General features: G+C 40.3%; 1 protein-coding gene across 4 annotated transcripts in view; it reads left to right on the top strand.

The window, feature by feature from the left end:
• Positions 1–120: 120 nt before the first annotated feature.
• The window catches only part of GPSM2 (G protein signaling modulator 2), a 38,095-nt gene continuing 18,694 nt past the window's right edge, over positions 121–19,521 (top strand). The window contains exons 1-4 of one of the 4 annotated variants that reach the window (XM_082228048.1): positions 122–352; positions 12,648–12,950; positions 15,444–15,468; positions 19,061–19,282. In XM_082228048.1, the coding sequence (XP_082084174.1) occupies positions 12,938–12,950; positions 15,444–15,468; positions 19,061–19,282 (260 nt within the window). In that variant the 5' untranslated portion in view covers positions 122–352; positions 12,648–12,937. Of the gene's footprint in view, positions 353–12,647; positions 12,951–15,443; positions 15,469–19,060; positions 19,283–19,521 lie in introns of all 4 variants that reach the window. The other 3 variants (XM_082228050.1, XM_082228047.1, XM_082228049.1) reach the window with 3 other exon arrangements.

The raw sequence follows: 19,521 nt of genomic DNA, 5'->3' as shown, positions 1-19,521 counted from the left end.
TTTCCCCGTCACTCAACCAAACACGCAAAAGCATGATGGGGGTTGGTTGGGGCGGGGCGAAGGGAGCTCGAGGGTGCGATGCTATTGGCTTGGACGGTTCAGAGCGAAGCGTGTTTGTGTGTGAGAGTGCGCGCGCGTGGGGGCGCCCCTCCCTTTCGGGGCGCTGCTGCTTTGAGCCACCGAGCTTCTCGGCGGCTCCCCTTTAGTGCCTTACCCTCGAAGGGGCCGGGAGGCATCGGACGGGGCGAGCGCCGAGCTCGAGGAGGCCTGGCGAGCTGCCCCGGGTGGATGAAGCTTTGCTGAGGGAAGAGTGGAAGTCGCCCGCCCTTCTTCGGGGGCTCCCCCGAGCCCGGTAACGTGGGGGGGCTGCTAATGGCCGGGGGGGGAGTTCACAAGGGGGGGGTCCTTTGTGGGGAAGGGCGAGGAATCCACCGCCTGACACCCGCGCGGTGGCGGTGAGGCGAAAACACGACGGAGCAGCTACGGTGCTTGTTTGTGAGGAGAATACAGAGAGTCGGGGTTTTTCTTTTTCTTTTTTTAAAGGGGAGCCATTTTGAGGAAATCCTTACGGGGTCAGGCATCGATCCGCGTGAAGCCCTTGGCTGAAAGCGGAGCTTCTTATCGATAGACAGTATTGCAATCAGCGCCAGGTGTGAGGGAGTTTTCCAGCAAGCTGGCCACACGTACCTCCGTGATGTCTCTAGGGCTAGGTAAGAGAAGCAAGGCAACCCTCGGAGCACCAGATATAGAAAAGCAGCGAAACGAGGTTCCCTCTTGTGTGGGAGAAAACTTGGGGGGCTTCTGCCATCAGTTTAGGTATTTAGCTGCAGGCCCTCTTTCCCTCCCTTGTACTTTTCAGGTTTTGCCATCCCTCTGTAATGGGTGCCACTTGAGTCGCCTCCTTGAAACTCCCTATTCATCTTTGCTTAAAGTTGCATGCAAATATCCCAGTCTCTGTGTGGTATTTGGGGCATAAAGAGGACCTACTTCAACACCTGAACAAGAATAATTGGGCAGTGTGCCTTCTTTGGATGCACTATCCTTCAGATTGTTTCATTGCAGGAATGGAGTGTTATAGGTGGTTGTCATTTTCCCTAAATGAAGTTGCTTGTGCCTGTGTGTAAAAAAAGGATTAAATACTCTGCAACTGCAAGGACAATGAAAACACGAACCACACGCCTTCTGAATAGTTTCTATCCAAGAGCTCTGATTGCACTAAATAATGATCTCAGGGCCAGTTGCAAGGTTTAGTAAGCAGGGAGTAGAAGGAATGAGATAGGTTTTAGGTTATGTTATGCCTTTAATAGGTCATGCTATATTCTGGATTATGTTATGTTTTACAGATTATGTCTAAATAGGATGAGGGTGTCGGAGATACGTGCAAATGTACATGTGAACCCGGTCTTTGGGTGGGTGTTTGATTTTCGTTGTTGTGTATACTGTGTATATACGGACAATGACAATAAATTTATCTTATCTTATCTATTTCAACAAGTGTGTTCTTATTTATATTGTGTTGTTCAGTACTGGATTAGTATTATTTTCAATGATTTAATTCAATTTTATATGGGTAGCATTTAATCCAAGCATACAGAAATAATTGTAGGTGAACCACAGGGAGCTGAACTGACTTGCCATCTGTTCAAGAAATATAAGTAAAAAGCAGGTGTGCCCATTGCCAGTCAATGAGGCAATTATTGGACCTCATCCATATTTGGAATTTACTGGCATCCCCATAATAACCACTTGAGCCCCTTGAAAAGTTGCTTCTGAAGATGGTAGGAATCTCCTTTGAAAATGCTTTCTGCACCTTGATGAGGCTCTTCAGGTCCAGGGTTTAAACAACTTTATTTTTAAATATATTTATATCATCTAAACCAGCTTCAAAGATTGCTTACGGGAATAACTTATTAGGAGATGGACTGTTAGCACATCATAATTCAATATGAAAATATCCTATTGGTTTCTTGCTTTAATTTTTTTAGGCTGCCTTTCAGTATGAAGTCCTGTCTAGGAGGCTGCAAATATTAAATGATAAAATAGTTTCAGTAACATAACCTCATTTAAAAATACAAATTGCAAATATCAGAAATGACAATTTACACCACATTTTGAACCAGAACAAAAATTAATACTGATCAGTAAATCTAATAATAAACCAATAAGCATGTTCAAAAAGATCATCTAGTCAACAGTCATACAAAGTAAGTAAGACTTTAGCCCTTTTAGAGACCAGAATGGGGCTAACTGTAAATCCCTTGGGAGGAAGTTTCACAGATTAGATTAATTGGGGTTGCCTTGCAAACTTTTTGGGATGGGGCATATTTGGAATTTTAAGAAAATGCCACTGGTGCCAGTCACAAAATGGATGCTATGAAGCCATGGCATAATACAAAATGGTTGGCATATCAAAAAACCCAGAAAAAGACAGGACCGCTAAATCGCGCAAAGAAACACCTTCTCCAACAGTGGGGGAAGAGAGAAGCTCTTTGCACTTCTTTGTTCAGAATGGATGGGAGGATGGTTGTGCAATCCTGGCATCCAATGAAATATGGGCATGTTTCAGGGTGTGTTTAGTGTAGGAGAGGCTCAGCCAGTGTATCTGAGTACAAAGAGCAAACATTTTTTGTGCTTATTGTGGATTTTTTAGTGGCTATTTACATATACCTTTTGTGGGCACCATAGGAGAAGCTGGCAGGTGTGATGTTGCCTTTGGGCATCATGTAGGTTACCTACTGTGGGGCCACGGCAGAAAACGCTCTAGTGCCTGCCAGTCTAATGGATCTTAATAGTAGTCCAGTTGATCTTTGGGCACAATCAGGTTCAGGTGGGGGTAATCAATCCGTCAAATAGCCCAACTTAAAGCGGTTGTCAAAGTGAACATTTTAAAATGTATTGTTTAACTTCCGTTTGCTTACTACCTACTAAACAGGTTTTCATTGAATATTATAAAATGGAGTTATGTACTAAGGCAGAGCTTTCTAAACACTGCGTCGCGACAAGTTAGTGTGCCAGCTACAGTACGTAGGTGTGTTGTGCGAACACTTCCCGCGCTCCTCCCGGGGCTGGAAAGGGGTTAGTTTAACCTCTGGTTTGCTAGTAAAACTGAATTACTGTGTCGCTGAATGATGCATGTCTAAAAAGTGTGTCACCAGCATGAAAAGTTTGGAAAACTGTGTACTAAGGAATACAGTATGTGACTTTAGGAACAAACTTCCCACAGTCTATGGCACAACTTTGCTGAGGGTCCAGTCCAACTAAATACTGCTGCAAAAAACTAAAAATGTTGAGTGGTAGCTGAAGCAGAGATAGAAAAGTCTTTTTCACTTTTTATGGGGAAAAGATTTTTTTAAAATGTAGCTGTTTGGCAGTGTTAAAACAACCACAAACGTGTTGCAAGCCAAGCTTGAAATCTCCTAATTGAATTCTAAATGGGAGTCATATTGACAGCATGTATCACATTAGTTTAAAATTTAGTTATTAAACATGTGTTTATTAATATTTTTTAATGATAGAGCTAGTCCTCATTAGGGACGCGGGTGGCGCTATGGGTAAAACCTCAGTGCCTAGGACTTGCTGATCGCATGGTCGGCGGTTCGAATCCCTGCGGCAGGGTGCGCTCCCGTCGTTCGGTCCCAGCGCCTGCCAACCTAGCAGTTCGAAAGCACCCCCGGGTGCAAGTAGATAAATAGGGACCGCTTAACAGCGGGAAGGTAGACAGCGTTCCGTGTGCTGCGCTGGCTCGCCAGATGCAGCTTGTCACGCTGGCCACGTGACCCGGAAGTGTCTGTGGACAGCGCTGGCTCCCGGCCTATAGAGTGAGATGAGCGCACAACCCTAGAGTCTGGCAAGACTGGCCCGTACGGGCAGTGGTACCTTTACCTTTATCTTTAGTCCTCATTACTCCTACTTACAATTATTCATTTATCATAATGTGCCAAGTGGTTTATAGCCTTTGGTCACAATCCAACACACTGTTGACCATTCCTAAGCCTATTGAATGTAGTTGCCTTAGGTATACTTCGCTCCATCTTTGTGCATGGTCTTTTTCTTGCTTGTCCTCACAATTCTTGGAGGACAATTAAGGGGGTTGTTCCATTTTATAGTAATGGAACTGATGCTGAGAAATAGCATTTTGCTGTCAGGCTACATGTGAATCTGGCTGAATAAGAATTAATAAAACACATTAATTCTGTCTCCTGAATATCATTATTTATGTTACGGTAGCCCGTATGTTCCTGTTAGTTTTTCAATGTTGGCATTTTTAAAATGTTGGCATTATCATTATTCTATCCATGGTAAAGCTGGAGGGAACTTTAAATATGTGATGGCAACACCTGGTGTAATTTCAAGACACTAAACAATAATGCCTCTGTGTGTTACAAGTTTGCTGTAGAGAAGCAGGACTAATTGAGAGATACTGCATGTTCTTTTGGATGCTCTTTGTTTGAAAGTTCCAGCCTTGAATTTCTGGTTGAATTGACTTCATTAAATGATCCCTGTGTTCTACTGTTGATGTTGTCTCCCTAGTTCAAATATGCTCTGGGGACATTAATGAGCAAAGTGCTAATTTAGAATTAATTCCATGCTAGTTTAGGGCCAGATTAGGCATTATGTCAATTGCATGAATGCAATTAATGTGCATATTTTTAATATATAAATAACAGAAGGAATGGTGGTAAGCAGCATTTGGACCACAGGGGTGGTAGTGAGTAGTTTACAAAAGTTTCAAACAGCATCAACTGATAATGACACTTTAAAACACAACAAAATGTTAGTGTGTTGTGTAGCTCTCTATAAGGCCAGAGTAGCAGCTATGTCACCTTTGAGGATTTTCCAATCCACTATCCCACTCAGCATTCTATGGATACTGGGCATATTCAGCCCTTATGCGACTGTTTTTTAATATCTCCCATTTAGAGGCTTTTCTTTTAGCAAAACTTGTACATCTGCAAACTTTGAGTTTTACCTGAGTCTTCTGATACCTCCCTCTTGTGCAGGGGTTTTGGCTTCAAGAAGATTCATTATTAGACCACTGTTAGTTTATTCAAATTGGTCCCCCCACAACTAGATGTTGCTGTGCATCCATGATTGTGTGTGTATTTCCTGAGCTTGTTCCTGAGGAGTTTGAAGAAGCAAAAGTTAGCATCGTGTGTGGGTGATATGCTTTTAGTTATAGTGCTTTTTAGCTTAGTGCTTGGGAGGTCTTCTTGAACAATTTGGGATGGGACCTGGGGGCTCTTGGGAGTGGGGGTAATCCTAAATCAAGTGCGGGAGGGTCCACCTAATTTTGGAAGATTTCCCCATTATGCAGGAGCCCACCATATCTCAAAAGGGACCCTAAGGTGTGAAGGGGACAGAGCCCCTTATAGTATCCTGCTTGGGAAGTAATTATAACTGGTCAGTGATCAGCTTTTGTAATTGAAGCTTAAGGAGACAGACAGGGTGCTTGAAAGCACGTGTGGTCTTCTCTGTGGCAGAAGTTATCATAGAATTGTAGAGTTGGCAGTGAACCCTGAGGGTCATCTAGTCCGACCCCCCTGCAATGCAGGAATCTCAACTATATGATACATGATGACAGATGGCCATCCAACCTCTGCTTAAAGCAGCGTTAACTGAACGGGTCCAATAAGTAATGCATGCTTCTGATAGGAGGTAGTCCTGGTTGACTTGAAGGTGATGGCTGTGTTACTACTCTTTAAGAAAGCCACACTGTACCGTGATAATTGTAACTTGTCTTGTTCAAGAAGGGGATATTTGCCTCTGAACAAGATGTCACAGTTTTAAGTGTCAAAATTCAAGGCCATGTGCTGTAACTCTGTTGCAAGCCTGATTAGTAAGCAGCTGCTTGGTGACATGTCTGAAAGATGGGGGGGGGGGTCAGAGAAGATGAGTCTGGATCAGGTAGATTCCATCTGATTGGTGTGGCAAATGACAGTCTCTGATTGGCTGGAGGTTCTAGTCAGTGAAGAAAGGGCAGTTAACTGTCACTGTGGAGAAATAACATCATTTGAAAAAATCAGTTGATGGAGGTTTGAAGTAAAGGCCAGCAGAGAAAGGTGGCGTTGGATAGAGGTGAAGTTGGATAGCCGAAGCTTGAATATTAAGCTGTTCCTTCTTGGTGGGATGACTATATTTTGCTGGTGAAGATCAGAAGAAGTGGGCAGGTGTTGGGCAAAAAATGCTTCTTACTAAAAAGTTTCCATAAGTTTTTGAAAGCAGCTAAACTGTCCAAGCATGCTGAGGCTTTGGTGCCAGAGGCAGATTGTACCCAGTAGCTGAAGTGGGTTGTAAAATATTTTTTCTGGAGGTAAAATCCTATTGGAGGCTACTGTCAGCTATAATGTCTCTTGAGTCCTTAGAAATTAATAAAGTACAGGAAAGACCCCAAAATTTCCTTTATGTACAAAATATCTCTTTAATAATTTTAGTTAATGGTTCATTCTTCCTTCTGTGTTGGTGCCAGTCTCATGCTTAAGCATATTATATCCACAATGAGGTTTTAAAAGCATTCTAAGAGAATGGGTAGCAGAGGAAAGGGATCACACTGAAGATATCTGAGTTATTGTTGCAGGGAGTTCCATAGACACTGAAAGATACAAATTAAAGAAGCACAAATATCTAAGCTTGTGTTTATAAAAAGTGGGTAATCCTTTCCTATATGGTTTTATTGCTGCTTTTGAATATTGCTGTTCTCAGTGGTGAATGTTATTGATTATATAGTTATTTTATTGTAAACTAGAGAACTGAATAGTGAGCTCATTATGATCTAGTCAATGTTTAAATTCTAGATAAAGTTATAAAAATCTGAAATATTGGAGATGGATGTTCACAACATAATCTAACATCTGGCCTAGATGCCGATGTACTGTAACATTCAGCCTACCTTCATGGACGAAAATTTGGAAATGCCACTAATAAAGTACATTTAAGTCTGACTTCATTGGAAATAGCTCCGTACTGAGCATACAGAAATTTAAAAGTGCTATATTTTTCCTGGGTTGTGTACAAAATGTGAAGCATGTTTATCTTCAGTAGTGATTTTATGAGAGGTATTTAATTTTGCTTATAATGGGATTGTATAGTCATCTGTCATCTCTAATTACTAAGTGTGCAGTTTCAATTTTGACATTTGAACAGGTAGTTTGATTTTGGGAAGCACTCTACAGTATATTGGCTTCAAATCTTTTGAATACTTTTGAAAATCTATTTTGGTTAAGTTAGAGATGAAGATTTGTGATTTGAGGGCTAGAACTTTCAAGTGGGTATGATTGTTCACATATTCTTGGTTGTTTTAACAACTCTGGTATTAAAATGAACCTAGGACAAAGTGTTGCAGTATTTTGGAGTTTGCTCCCAGTTTTCTAGCTATAGTACTATATAGGGTTATGCTAGAGGAAACTTATGGAATACTTGTTAGGAAAGTAAATTGGTATCTTACTGCTGACTTGTACAGTGGTACCTCGGGTTAAGTACTTAATTCGTTCTGGAGATCTGTTCTTAACCTGAAACTGTTCTTAACCTGAAGCACCACTTTAGCTAATGGGGCCTCCTGCTGCTGCCACGCCACCGGAGCAGGATTTTTGTTCTCATCCTGAAGCAAAGTTCTTAACCCGAGGTAATATTTCTGGGTTAGCGGAGTCTGTAACCTGAAGCGAATGTAACCTGAAGCGAATGTAACCCGAGGTACCACTGTACCTACCTTTTGTGGTGGAGTGAGACTACTAATATTATATCCACTTGCATAGATGCTTTGAATATATATTTTTTGTAATATGTTTATAATGCACATTTGCACTTATTTTTAGTTACACCCAATTCCCTACACAACCTTTTTTATTGGCTGAGATTCAAAAAATGTTCCATGAGCTTGAGACTTTAGACTTATTTTTCTTGAACAGCAGCCCCCAGTGCTATGCAATAAACTTCTTTTGAAACTGAGTGGCATTTCAAAAACATTTTGTTATTTGCCATGGGATTTAGCCATTGAAAGATGGTCAAATAAAAAATTTCACTGGGCTAGCACAAACTAGTTTCCTGGACCTCGTCTTCTGAGAGCTGAAACATTGATTGTATTGTAACATTTTCTTCTTGTAACTGTTTGAATGTAATTGAATGCAACAACTCCAACTAAATCAGCTTATTGTTTAGTGGTTTTTAGACTTTGTTGTTGCATGGATCACTTGAAAATTGCTGGGGGTTTCAGTGTATCACCTACTAAACTTATTTTTTCAACAAATCAAAACACAAACAACTCATTTTAATATATTTTTGTGATTGTCAAAACCAACATTGTGGGTGGTATTTAAGTTTTATTCAGAATAAATCTGTTGAAGTTGATGAATGTGACTAAGTTAGGACCATTAATTACAATGGGCTCACTATGAGTACAAATTATAGAATCATAGAATCATAGAATCATAGAGTTGGAAGAGACCACAAGGGCCATCGAGTCCAACCCCCTGCCAAGCAGGGAACACCATCAGAGCACTCCTGACATATGGTTGTCAAGCCTCTGCTTAAAGACCTCCAAAGTAGGAGACTCCACCACACTCCTTGGCAGCAAATTCCACTGTCGAACAGCTCTTACTGTCAGGAAGTTCTTCCTAATGTTTAGGTGGAATCTTCTTTCTTGTAGTTTGGATCCATTGCTCCGTGTCCGCTTCTCCGGAGCAGCAGAAAACAACCTTTCTCCCTCCTCTATGTGACATCCTTTTATATATTTGAACATGGCTATCATATCACCCCTTAACCTCCTCTTCTCCAGGCTAAACATGCCCAGCTCCCTTAGCCGTTCCTCATAAGGCATCGTTTCCAGGCCTTTGACCATTTTGGTTGCCCTCCTCTGGACACGTTCCAGTTTGTCAGTGTCCTTCTTGAATTGTGGTGCCCAGAACTGGACACAGTACTCCAGGTGTGGTCTGACCAGAGCAGAATACAGTGGCACTATTACTTCCCTTGATCTAGATGCTATACTCCTATTGATGCAGCCCAGAATTGCATTGGCTTTTTTAGCTGCCGCGTCACACTGTTGGCTCATGTCAAGTTTGTGGTCAACCAAGACTCCTAGATCCTTTTCACATGTACTGCTCTCAAGCCAGGTGTCACCCATCTTGTATTTGTGCCTCTCATTTTTTTTGCCCAAGTGCAATACTTTACATTTCTCCCTGTTAAAATTCATCTTGTTTATTTTTGCCCAGTTCTCTAATCTGTCAAGGTCGTTTTGAAGTGTGATCCTGTCCTCTGGGGTGTTAGCCACCCCTCCCAGTTTGGTGTCATCTGCAAATTTGATCAGGATGCCCTTGAGTCCATCATCCAAGTCGTTGATAAAGATGTTGAATAAGACCGGGCCCAAGACAGAACCCTGTGGCACCCCACTAGTCACTCTTCTCCAGGATGAAGAGGAACCATTGATGAGCACCCTTTGGGTTCGGGCAGTCAGCCAGTTGCAAATCCACTGAGTGGTAGCATAGTCAAGACCGCATTTTACCAGCTTCTTTACAAGAATATCATGGGGCACCTTGTCAAATGCCTTGCTGAAATCAAGGTAGGCTACATCCACTGCGTTCCCTTCATCTACCAGGCTTGTAATTCTGTCAAAAAACGAGATCAGGTTAGTCTGACATGACTTATTTTTCAGAAATCCATGCTGACTATTGGTGATCACAGCATTCCTTTCTAGGTGCTCACAGACTGTTTGCTTAATGATCTGCTCCAGAATCTTCCCTGCTATTGATGTCAGACTGACTGGGCGGTAATTATTTGGGTCCTCTCTTTTCCCCTTTTTGAAAACAGGGACAACATTTGCCCTCCTCCAGTCTGCCGGGACTTCGCCTGTTCTCCAGGAATTCTCAAAGATGACTGCCAGTGGTTCTGAGATCACATCTGCCAGTTCTTTTAATACTCTTGGATGCAGTTCATCTGGCCCTGGAGACTTGAATACATCTAAACTAGCCAAATATTCTTGTACTATCTCCTTAGTTATTCTGGGCTGTGTTTCCTTTGCTGAATCATTTGCTCCAAATTCTTCAGGTCGGGCATTGTTTTCTTTATCGGAGAAGACTGAGGCAAAGAAGGCATTGAGTAGTTCAGCCCTTTCTGTGTCCCCTGTTTGCATTTCACCATCTTCTCCTCTGAGTGACCCCATTGTTTCTTTGTTCTTCCTTTTGCTACGAACATACCCATAAAAGCCTTTTTTGTTGCTTTTAACCTCTCTAGCAAGCCTGAGTTCATTCTGTGCTTTAGCTTTTCTGACTTTGTGTCTACACGTGCTGGCTATTTGTTTGAATTCCTCTTTGGTGGTTTCCCCCCTTTTCCATTTTTTGTACACATCCTTTTTTAATCTTAATTCAGTTAAAAGTTCTTTAGATAGCCACCCTGGCTTCTTTAGGCACCTTCCATGTTTCCGTCTCATTGGTATTGCCTGACGTTGTGCTTTTAGTATCTCCCTCTTAACAAACTCCCAGCCATCATGAACTCCCTTTCCTTTTAGTATTGTTGTCCATGGGATCTCACCCAGCACTTCCCTAAGTTTTATGAAGTCGGCTTTCTTAAAGTCAAGAAATTGAGTCCTAGTATGCTTGGCTGCTCCTTTCCGCTGTATAGTAAACTTCAGAAGAGCATGATCACTCGCGCCTAATGATCCTTCCACTTCTACCCCACTAACCAGGTCATCAACATTGGTTAGGACCAGATCTAAAATGGCTGTTCCTCTTGTTGCTTCTCCCACTTTCTGGACAATGAAGTTGTCTGCAAGGCCAGTGAGGAATCTGTTTGACCTTATGCTCTTGGCTGAGTTTGACGTCCAATTAGTTGAATACCACTATTTATTATTAAAATCTTGAGCCCTCTGTCAAAGCCACAAATAAAGGCACTTTTAACTGGTAAATTCTTAGGAAATATTTTGAAAATAATGAGCCTCAAGCTAAAGTGTTGTTTAGTAATTGACCCCTGATCAAAATTACCTGTATTTCTGTCAAGGGGAAAAATAATAAAATAGAGGACCAACTAGAGTTTCTCAACTGTTTCACAATCTTTCTTCATAAACTATTTGACAACCTTTGCTGTACAGTCATACCTCGGGTTACAGACACTTCAGGTTGCAGACCGCCAAAACATGGAAGTATTGGAATGGGTTACTTTGGGTTTTGGCGGTCGTGCATGCACGGAAGTGCTAAATCGCACTTTGCGCATGTGCAGAAGTGCCAAATCCCAACCCGTGCGTGCGCAGACGCGGGTTGCGAACGCTGCAGGTCGTGAACATGCATCCCGAATGGATCATGTTCGCAACCCAAGCGTCCACTGTCTAGTTCATAAACCAGAAATTAGCATCATGCCCACATGCTTGCTCCTATCTCATACATCGGGTTTGGAAATTGTATTGTGGTTTAAACAACTCACCATTTCCTATTATGTCTGAAATATTTAATCATGGACTCACAGCTGTGATACAAAACTAGAATGTAATGGGAAAATTTAGTCTAAGCAGACCACAATATAAGCACCAGAGTCAGTGTGCAAGGGGGGGAGAGTGTAGCATGACACTTATTCCTGGCTTAATATACAGCTCTAAATGCTGCCAAAATGATGAGCTCTTCTCTGTCACCAGTCAGCATTATATTTGTTCATTCTATTAGTAGCAGAATTGTTCTCTTGATTTCTGAACCACTTTTTTTTTTACTGTCCATTTCATGATGCACAAATATGAAAATCACCTGGGAAATGCTAAAGAGTTCTGTGTTTGTTGAGCTCTAGCTGTAAGATCAGCACTAGCAGCAGGAACACCTGGGAGTCTGGAGAGGAACATAACATGTTCCTCTGCTGCTACCAGCCTCATCTGGAGGACAAATGAGGAAGCCAACTATGAACCATCTGGCTTAGTTAGAAGATCCTTCTCCCTCAGAACGGTTTTAACTAGATTTAGAACTAGCAGCATGAATTAGATTTTATTGCCCTGATAGATTTTATTTCATTTTATTTCACATGCTATGGCTTTTATCATTCTAATCGTATCTGACTATGGCATGGTTCATCTGTAAAGAAAATGATTATCTTGAATAGAAGCAAAACAATCATTTCAGCAAGAATTCTAATAAATGAAATAACCATCATGTGATTAAAATACCTTTTGAGTCAGATGTAAACTCAGTTGTAGGCTGCTTTTCAGGGTAACATGTAAAGCTGAATCTAAAGCTGCATCCTTGAAAGTAAATCTAATTGAAATTTGTGGGTTTTTTTTTTCAAAATAAGCACATCTAGAATTCAACTAGAATTGAAACTATGTCACAAGTAAAGCAAATGATAAAACGGTATCTGTACTGTATTTGGCATCTTGAGCTAAAACTGAAGTATGAACCAAGAAATTCTCTTAAATGATGACTTATATTTAGTTATGAAGAAAAAGGGCATGGGTGCATAGTTGTGTGTGCTAGTCACAATTATTGAGCGGTTTATGTATTTTTGTACTTGGGTATCCAACCTGAAAACAAAATATAAGATGAAAATTGACTTATAAAACAAACACCCCCTATTTGCATTATTTGTTTAAGATTGCTCAACAGAGTTACACTTCTTTTTTCATTGGCTGTGGATTGTTGTGATGATAAATACATAGTTTGAAACAATAGCATATTTTGTTCTCTTTGCAGAAACACAACAGATTCAGCCACAGATACAGCCCATCATCTTATTTCTGAACATTTAAGTGGTATCTGACAAGGAGCTTCTTTTTTGTTACTAAAGAAGACTACTGCAACAAGAACATACAATTTATTAACTCCAATTTGCTAATACACTAACTGGGACTTTGTCGTAAAGCACTTCCTCATAACCTACTGCCTGCCCTGCATGCAACATACTAGCTATTGTCTTTCCTACTCATCATGCAACTCAGTGGAAGAAAATGTTTTGTTAAACATGTGTGAAGGTCATTCATTTCATGTTCGTTACAGGTAAGCATGCTTACTGATTTTTTTATTATATACTTTTAAAAGGTTAGCAAAACAAGGCTTGCAAGTAAATTGCACGTTACTTTTTCAAAAGACTTCATAGACCCTTTTTTTAGCACAGTGGTGGGGAACTTCTTTGGCTTTGATGGTCAGATCTTTATCTGATCCCACTTCCAAGGACCAACTTAGATAGTGGGTGGGATAACCTGTCTGACAGTGATTTGGTGTCAGAGGAGTGACAGGTAGGTTGTCCCTGCCAACTTGTCAAAATCTCTTGTGCATTGGTTTCCAAACACCTTACAGCCAGCTGTTTGGTGGGATCCACAACACAAGAGAGTCAGCCAACTATGTGTTCAGAAATTTGGGTCAGGAGAAGAAAAATAGAAATGTGAAAGGAATACAGTAGACACTTAGAGAAGCTTTTGGTTTGACAGAGATAATGGAAAAAATAGAAAGTGCAAATAGCTTGCACTAATTATTTTCCAACATGTTTAAAATCTGTACGTTTTTGCTCATCGAGCTTATGCACCTCAGCATGTGGGTAGATGCAAACATTATCTTTTGGACATAATGACAGTGCAGGGATAGAAAGTGCAAAGCATTCTCATATACTTCTATTGCATCTTAAACAGCAAATATGGCCCAGTTTCTTGGTAGCTTAATATAGAGGTGGACAGAAAGTTGACCTCTATCTTCTAGTAGATCTCTGGGTGTTTTCCAGTTGATCAGCAGAGATTTCTAACTCCTGATTATTTATCAACTGCAACACTAAAATGACACCCCCCCACCCATTACCCTGTTGAAATTAACAAAGCTGGAGCAGCTGAGGTTATCAAGAATGGGGTTTTCTTTGGAAGAACTGTGAGCTCAGCTCTGGACTCGGAAATAAATCCCTGGGGTCAGGATTCCTTAGTTCTAAACACATGCTTTTGCACATGGCTCTGGTTGGCTCTTGGAGATTATGTAAAAAATGAAGTATATCCTGCAAGCCTGAAGTTTGCCCATCCCTGACTTAAGATGCATGCAGGTTGGGAAACAAAGACACTTGCTAGCATTCACATTCTTTCCCACAGTTGCTTAAAATAATTTAGGACTAAATTATTACTCAGAAGTACCAGCTCCCTGCATTTAAAAGAATGAAGGAAAAAAATCATTTTATAAGAATTTAGAAGCTTAAAAAAGAAAAGATGGAGAAATTCTAAAAGGAATGGAGGCAAAATAGGCAATGTGTTGTGATTTATGAGACCAAAATTGAAAATTATATTTGAGAAACATTTTGTTCAGAGAAGAATGATTCTGTTGATTATATGTAGAACCAAAAACATTAAGATTAAGCAGCAGTATGTTGGAAATACTTACACAGAATCTAAAAAACTGTCATGTGGTAAGTCAGGACATTATTTATCTTGAAATGTACAAACCAGGAGAGTTATATTTTTTCCAATCAGCATCCTTAACAATATATCCTTTTATTGAGTACTGGAAGAGATAGTGAAAAAATGAAACTGCTTTTCTTGTGACTGTTTGATGAATTCCTAAAAATGTATATATTGCTCCCTCCCACTTGATTTTTTTTTTTTTTTTGCATAATAAGCATTTTTAAAAACATTTTATAAGGTTTTAGAAACAGGCATAGTGCAGGTGTAAAGCATTTGCTCAGCTGCTAATGCTGTTCCTGTAATTAAAAGCAAGTTGTATCTTACCTCAGTTAAGGCCCAGCTTTTAGATCCAATGAGATATCTGTAAATAGCTTTTCTTCCCAAAGCTGCTTTGATCTCCAGTATGGCATACCAAAAAATTGCCTTCGCACAATTGAACTGGAGTTATTTGCTGTTATCGCTTTGTAACAGTAAACACCTCATCTCTGCACCCCTGCAAGCTCTGCTCTTGAGTCATAAAAATACTTCCAGCATTGTGTCCATCTATCCTTAAGCCACTTTATGCATATAATATAATTTTCATAAAATTCTGCTTCATTTGACTTTGTGCTTTAAAATCTTTATTAAAAATCAAAATCTACCCATTACTTAAAATGAAAATTCAAGAAAGGATAACCATAAATTTATCATGCTAAGTGATAGGAAAACCTCTACATGTTGATGAGCCCTATAATTTCTAAATGTCAAGTTAATTGAATGTGACATTCAACATGAAGTGCCCGGAGAGAACCTCTTTGGAGGGGATAGGATTAGGTAAGATTACCCAATAGCGTGTCTTAATTCTTTTGTTGTGGTGGTGTTACATACTGTTGTAGTCAGTTTTGTTTTTATTCAAGTTATGTTGGCTAGACATCGTTGTAACAAAATGAAAGAAGTTGGCTTCTAGTTCTGTTTAAGATATTTTGGCAAGTTTCCAAATCTATGGTATGGCTGGCCAACATGAGACACTAGACTTACAAACGAAATATAAGATTTATTTTGTACGATTCCTGACTAATAGGCGTACACTATTTTTTTTAACAAAAGCTAAGAATGTCTATCATATCCTTGTGTTTAGGCTGCGGAGTGTCAAAGGCTAAGAGGTACAGTATACTTTTGGTAGTTTCTTATTACATATAGTCTGTGGTACATTAATTCTGCAGTTGTTTTGACTAGAAATTTTAAAAGGTCCTGTTGCATGATATTGAAGAAATATATGTTATTTGGTATATACAAAGTTGGGGTTTATGTTGCCAGTTGACAACCTATATAGCGTTTGGATGGTATTTAAAATAATTGCACTATTTATTAACGCAGTCAGGTGCTGTACTGTACTAACTACTTATGTGACTTCATGCTCCAGTTTCTCTAGTATGGGTAAAATGCTGCATATCACTTTTAAAATGCTTTTTTGTGTGTTCTGTGTATTTCTGTAGTCCTAACTGCTGGACTATATGCTTCATAATGTTAACAGTCATCTTGTTGTGAATATATGGGAAGAATTAAACTAATTTGTTCCTCATGATATTTTGGATAGTAAACTGATTCACTGTTTGCTAGAGGATAGTTTTGTTATGTGGATTTACAGCTGGTTGGAATGATATATTCAAAGAGTGCATATCAGTAATTCCTCATCAATCTGGTTTCAAGTGGGGTGCAGCAAGTCCTTGTTTTAGGCCTGGAATTCTTCACACTTTTATGTGTGACTTAGACGAAAAGGTGTATTAACTAGTTTTCAGATTTGAGGATGACAGAAAACTGGGAAGGATAGCTGACTCCTCAGAATACAGTAGTACACCTAAAACGTTCTTGATGGAATGGAAAACTGAATGAAACATACAAAATCAAATTCCACCAAAGGTATATGCAAAGTTCTGCTGTGGGGCGGGGAGCCAAATGCATGTGTAAAGAACAGAGGATTCCTGGCTTGGCAGAAAAACGTGAAAAGGATCTCTGGATTACAGTCAATCACACATTGAACATCTGGATGCTGTAAACAAATTGCAATGGGTTCAGTGGACAACTACAAATATGGTCAGGGGTGTGAAAAGCAAGTCCTCTAAAGAAAAAAACAACTGAGGGTGTTTAGCCTGAAGAGAAGAATATTTGGGCTTGGGGAGACACATGATAGCATTGTTCAAATACCTGAGGGGCAGTTGCATAAAATGAGGTAGGGCTGGATCTAATGGACTAATCTAATGGAAGGTAGATTTCAGTTGAACATTATCAGAGCAGTTCAGCATTGGAACAAATTACCTCGATGGATGGTGAGCTTTAGCTGTAGTTTTTCAAGCAGAACATATATTGGGGGTACTCTAACTCAGGATTTCTTGTATTGAGCAAGGGGGTTGACTAGATAGTTTGTAAGGCTGCCCCCAGCTGCCTCTGTGATTCTAACATGGGCTTCAAGTAAAGCCTGTACTGCAAGGAACTTGATTTTTAGTCTTGCCTGTTTTCTAGTCATTATTATATGTAACTACATCTTGCTCCCCACCTTTTTCCTTTTTCCTCTCTGATAATATGTTCAGTGTTCTGACTTGGTATTAAGTATTGGCTTTAACCCACTTAACAGGCCAAGCTCTTTAGAAGCCAGAGAAAGAGGGATGGAAGATTTCCGTGGTCTGTCTTTCCAGGCTTCTCCCAAATAGTTCAGGCAGGGAATGACGAAGGAATTCCTGCTGGCTGAATTGTACCCAAGAGAACTGCAGTCCAACTGGCACAAATAACTCGTTCTTTCTCCCTCCTGTAAAGATTGAATCCAAGAATATTTATGTGTGAAAGTTGGCTGGGTAAGAGCTGAGAACCTAGACATTATTGAACACCAGAATGACACATTAGGGGCCTGAGTGCAAGGATTATGCTTTCTAAATGAAAAGACCCTTGTTGCGTTGTTGTTTTCTAAAAAACCCCTATAAATTCTCCGCATGTTAATACAATATCACCTAACTTGGAAATCCAGGCCAGAATCTTGATTTTGAAGCAATCATGGAACCAGTTCTAATAAAGCATCAGTATTGCTATCTATGCGTATCTTCCATGTGTGTTCCCCCCCACCCACCCCAAATAAATAAAAACAGGGTAACTGTCAGCACTCTTTCAGAGAAGATGGGAGGCAGTACATCTGATTTTAAGAGCTTGCATAGGTGGCAAAACATGCACTCAGGTTTCTTATTGTAAAAGCCCAACACTGCAACCAGGAATCTGGAATTAAAGACATAGATGGTATATTTTGGTGGTACAATTAATTTTTAATTTAAATCACATAGCCACTTGAGATTCATCAGCTAAGAGATTCACGATCTTCTTTCCGCTTTCCATGTTTCTGTGTTGAAGTCGCAACATAACGGAGCAATTCAAAGCATGCAACACAGCAGTCTAGTAAGGTCCAAACCAGACAGAACAGGTGGTGGCAGCAGCAGGGGGTAGGATATCAGTGATTTAGGTCACCCACAGTTCTTGTTTAGCTGTCCCATGGGGCTGTGTTGAAGAGTGGGACTGTGGTGCTCAGGAAGAGGGGATTTAACCCTTTCAACCCTTTCCATACTCTTTCCCCAATATAAATCATCTCATTTATTCCATTGGGTGGAGAGGGGTGGGCGAGAGAACTTCTTCCACAACTAGGCATACGTAGTGTACAGTCAAGACATACCCAAATAGACATTATATACCAGGGGCCTTACAAATGCATGAACTGCAACTTTTTGTTCTGCACTACAGTTTTGTACTCTAATTATGCTTACCACTGTAATCTAAAACCTGTTGTGCTTGATTAAGGTATTTTTGGTAGCTTAAAACATGAAGCAGTGTCTGTTGCTTATGCAGGACAGGCACAGAGATATTCAACCATCAGTCTAGTCAATTGAACTGGAATGTAGCCTTGAAAATAACCATTACAGTGGTACCTCGGGTTAAGTACTTAATTCGTTCCGGAGGTCCGTTCTTAACCTGAAACTGTTCTTAACCTGAAGGACCACTTTAGCTAATGGGGCTCCTGCTGCTGCTGCGCTGCCGGAGCACGATTTCTGTTCTCATCCTGAAGCAAAGTTCTTAACCTGAGGCACTATTTCTGGGTTAGCGGAATCTTTAACCTGAAGTGTATGTAACCTGAAGCATATGTAACCCAAGGTACCACTGTACCGGGTTGGAAATCAACCCTTGCCTCTGTTGTGTGAAATGGGCTGCACTATAAGGTCCTTAACTGGGAAGCTAGTAAATAAGTCATATTTCTGGCTGCATGTGCTGAAAGAAGCTCCTCCAGGTAACTAGGTGTGGATTGTTTTCTACTGAAAAACAAATATTTAACCTCTTCTTTCAGGCTATTGGTGAGCTGCAAAATGACTAATGATGTGTTGGTGGGCTACCAAACATGTTTATTAAGTGTTTATTAAGTGTTATTACTTACATTAAGTGTAAGTGGTGCTTAGGATTGCTGCTGCAATCACACCCTCTGCTTTGTATAATAATGTACCGTATATGTAATAAGGGCATCAGCTGTTCTAAGATAATTGGAACTTAATTTTAATTTTGCAAAATCATGAGTGCTTAAGTGTGCACTTGAACTAAGCATATTTTATCTATGTTTCAGTAAAAGTGCCTAGCAAGGGATTTTGTGTGGGTTTTAGGTAGGTCTTAATGACAGCTGCGGGGAATAGCAGGATATTGGAACTCATGGCGTCTTGCATTCCATCTCTGCAGAATGGAAGCTTCTTGCCTGGAGCTTGCCTTGGAAGGGGAGCGGTTGTGTAAAGCAGGGGACTGTCGAGCTGGTGTCTCTTTCTTTGAAGCGGCAGTTCAGGTTGGAACAGAAGACTTGAAAACCCTCAGTGCAATTTACAGCCAGCTGGGCAATGCCTATTTCTACTTGCATGAATACACAAAAGCTTTGGAGTATCACCACCATGATTTAACCCTTGCAAGGTAACTTTAAATTTTGATTCCTTCAGGATCCTCTAGATAGCAATTACTTTTTCTGTTTGTGAATAAACTTTGTTCAGTGAAATTGACCAGATATACTTGACCATATATTGAACACTTGATAATAGAATGTTGCTCGGTTTAATTCTGTCAACAGAGATTTCTTAGGCTAATTCCTGCTAATTATGTGATGAAATATGCTAATAGGATTTCATGAGAGCGGCCACAGATGTGTCCAGGGT

The sequence above is a fragment of the Podarcis vaucheri genome (assembly GCF_965113315.1).
Source record: "Podarcis vaucheri genome assembly, chromosome: 6".
In the NCBI taxonomy this organism is placed as follows: Eukaryota; Metazoa; Chordata; class Lepidosauria; order Squamata; family Lacertidae; genus Podarcis; species Podarcis vaucheri.
Note: the sequence above shows the minus strand (reverse complement) of the source record. Positions and strands in the feature narration are given on the sequence as shown.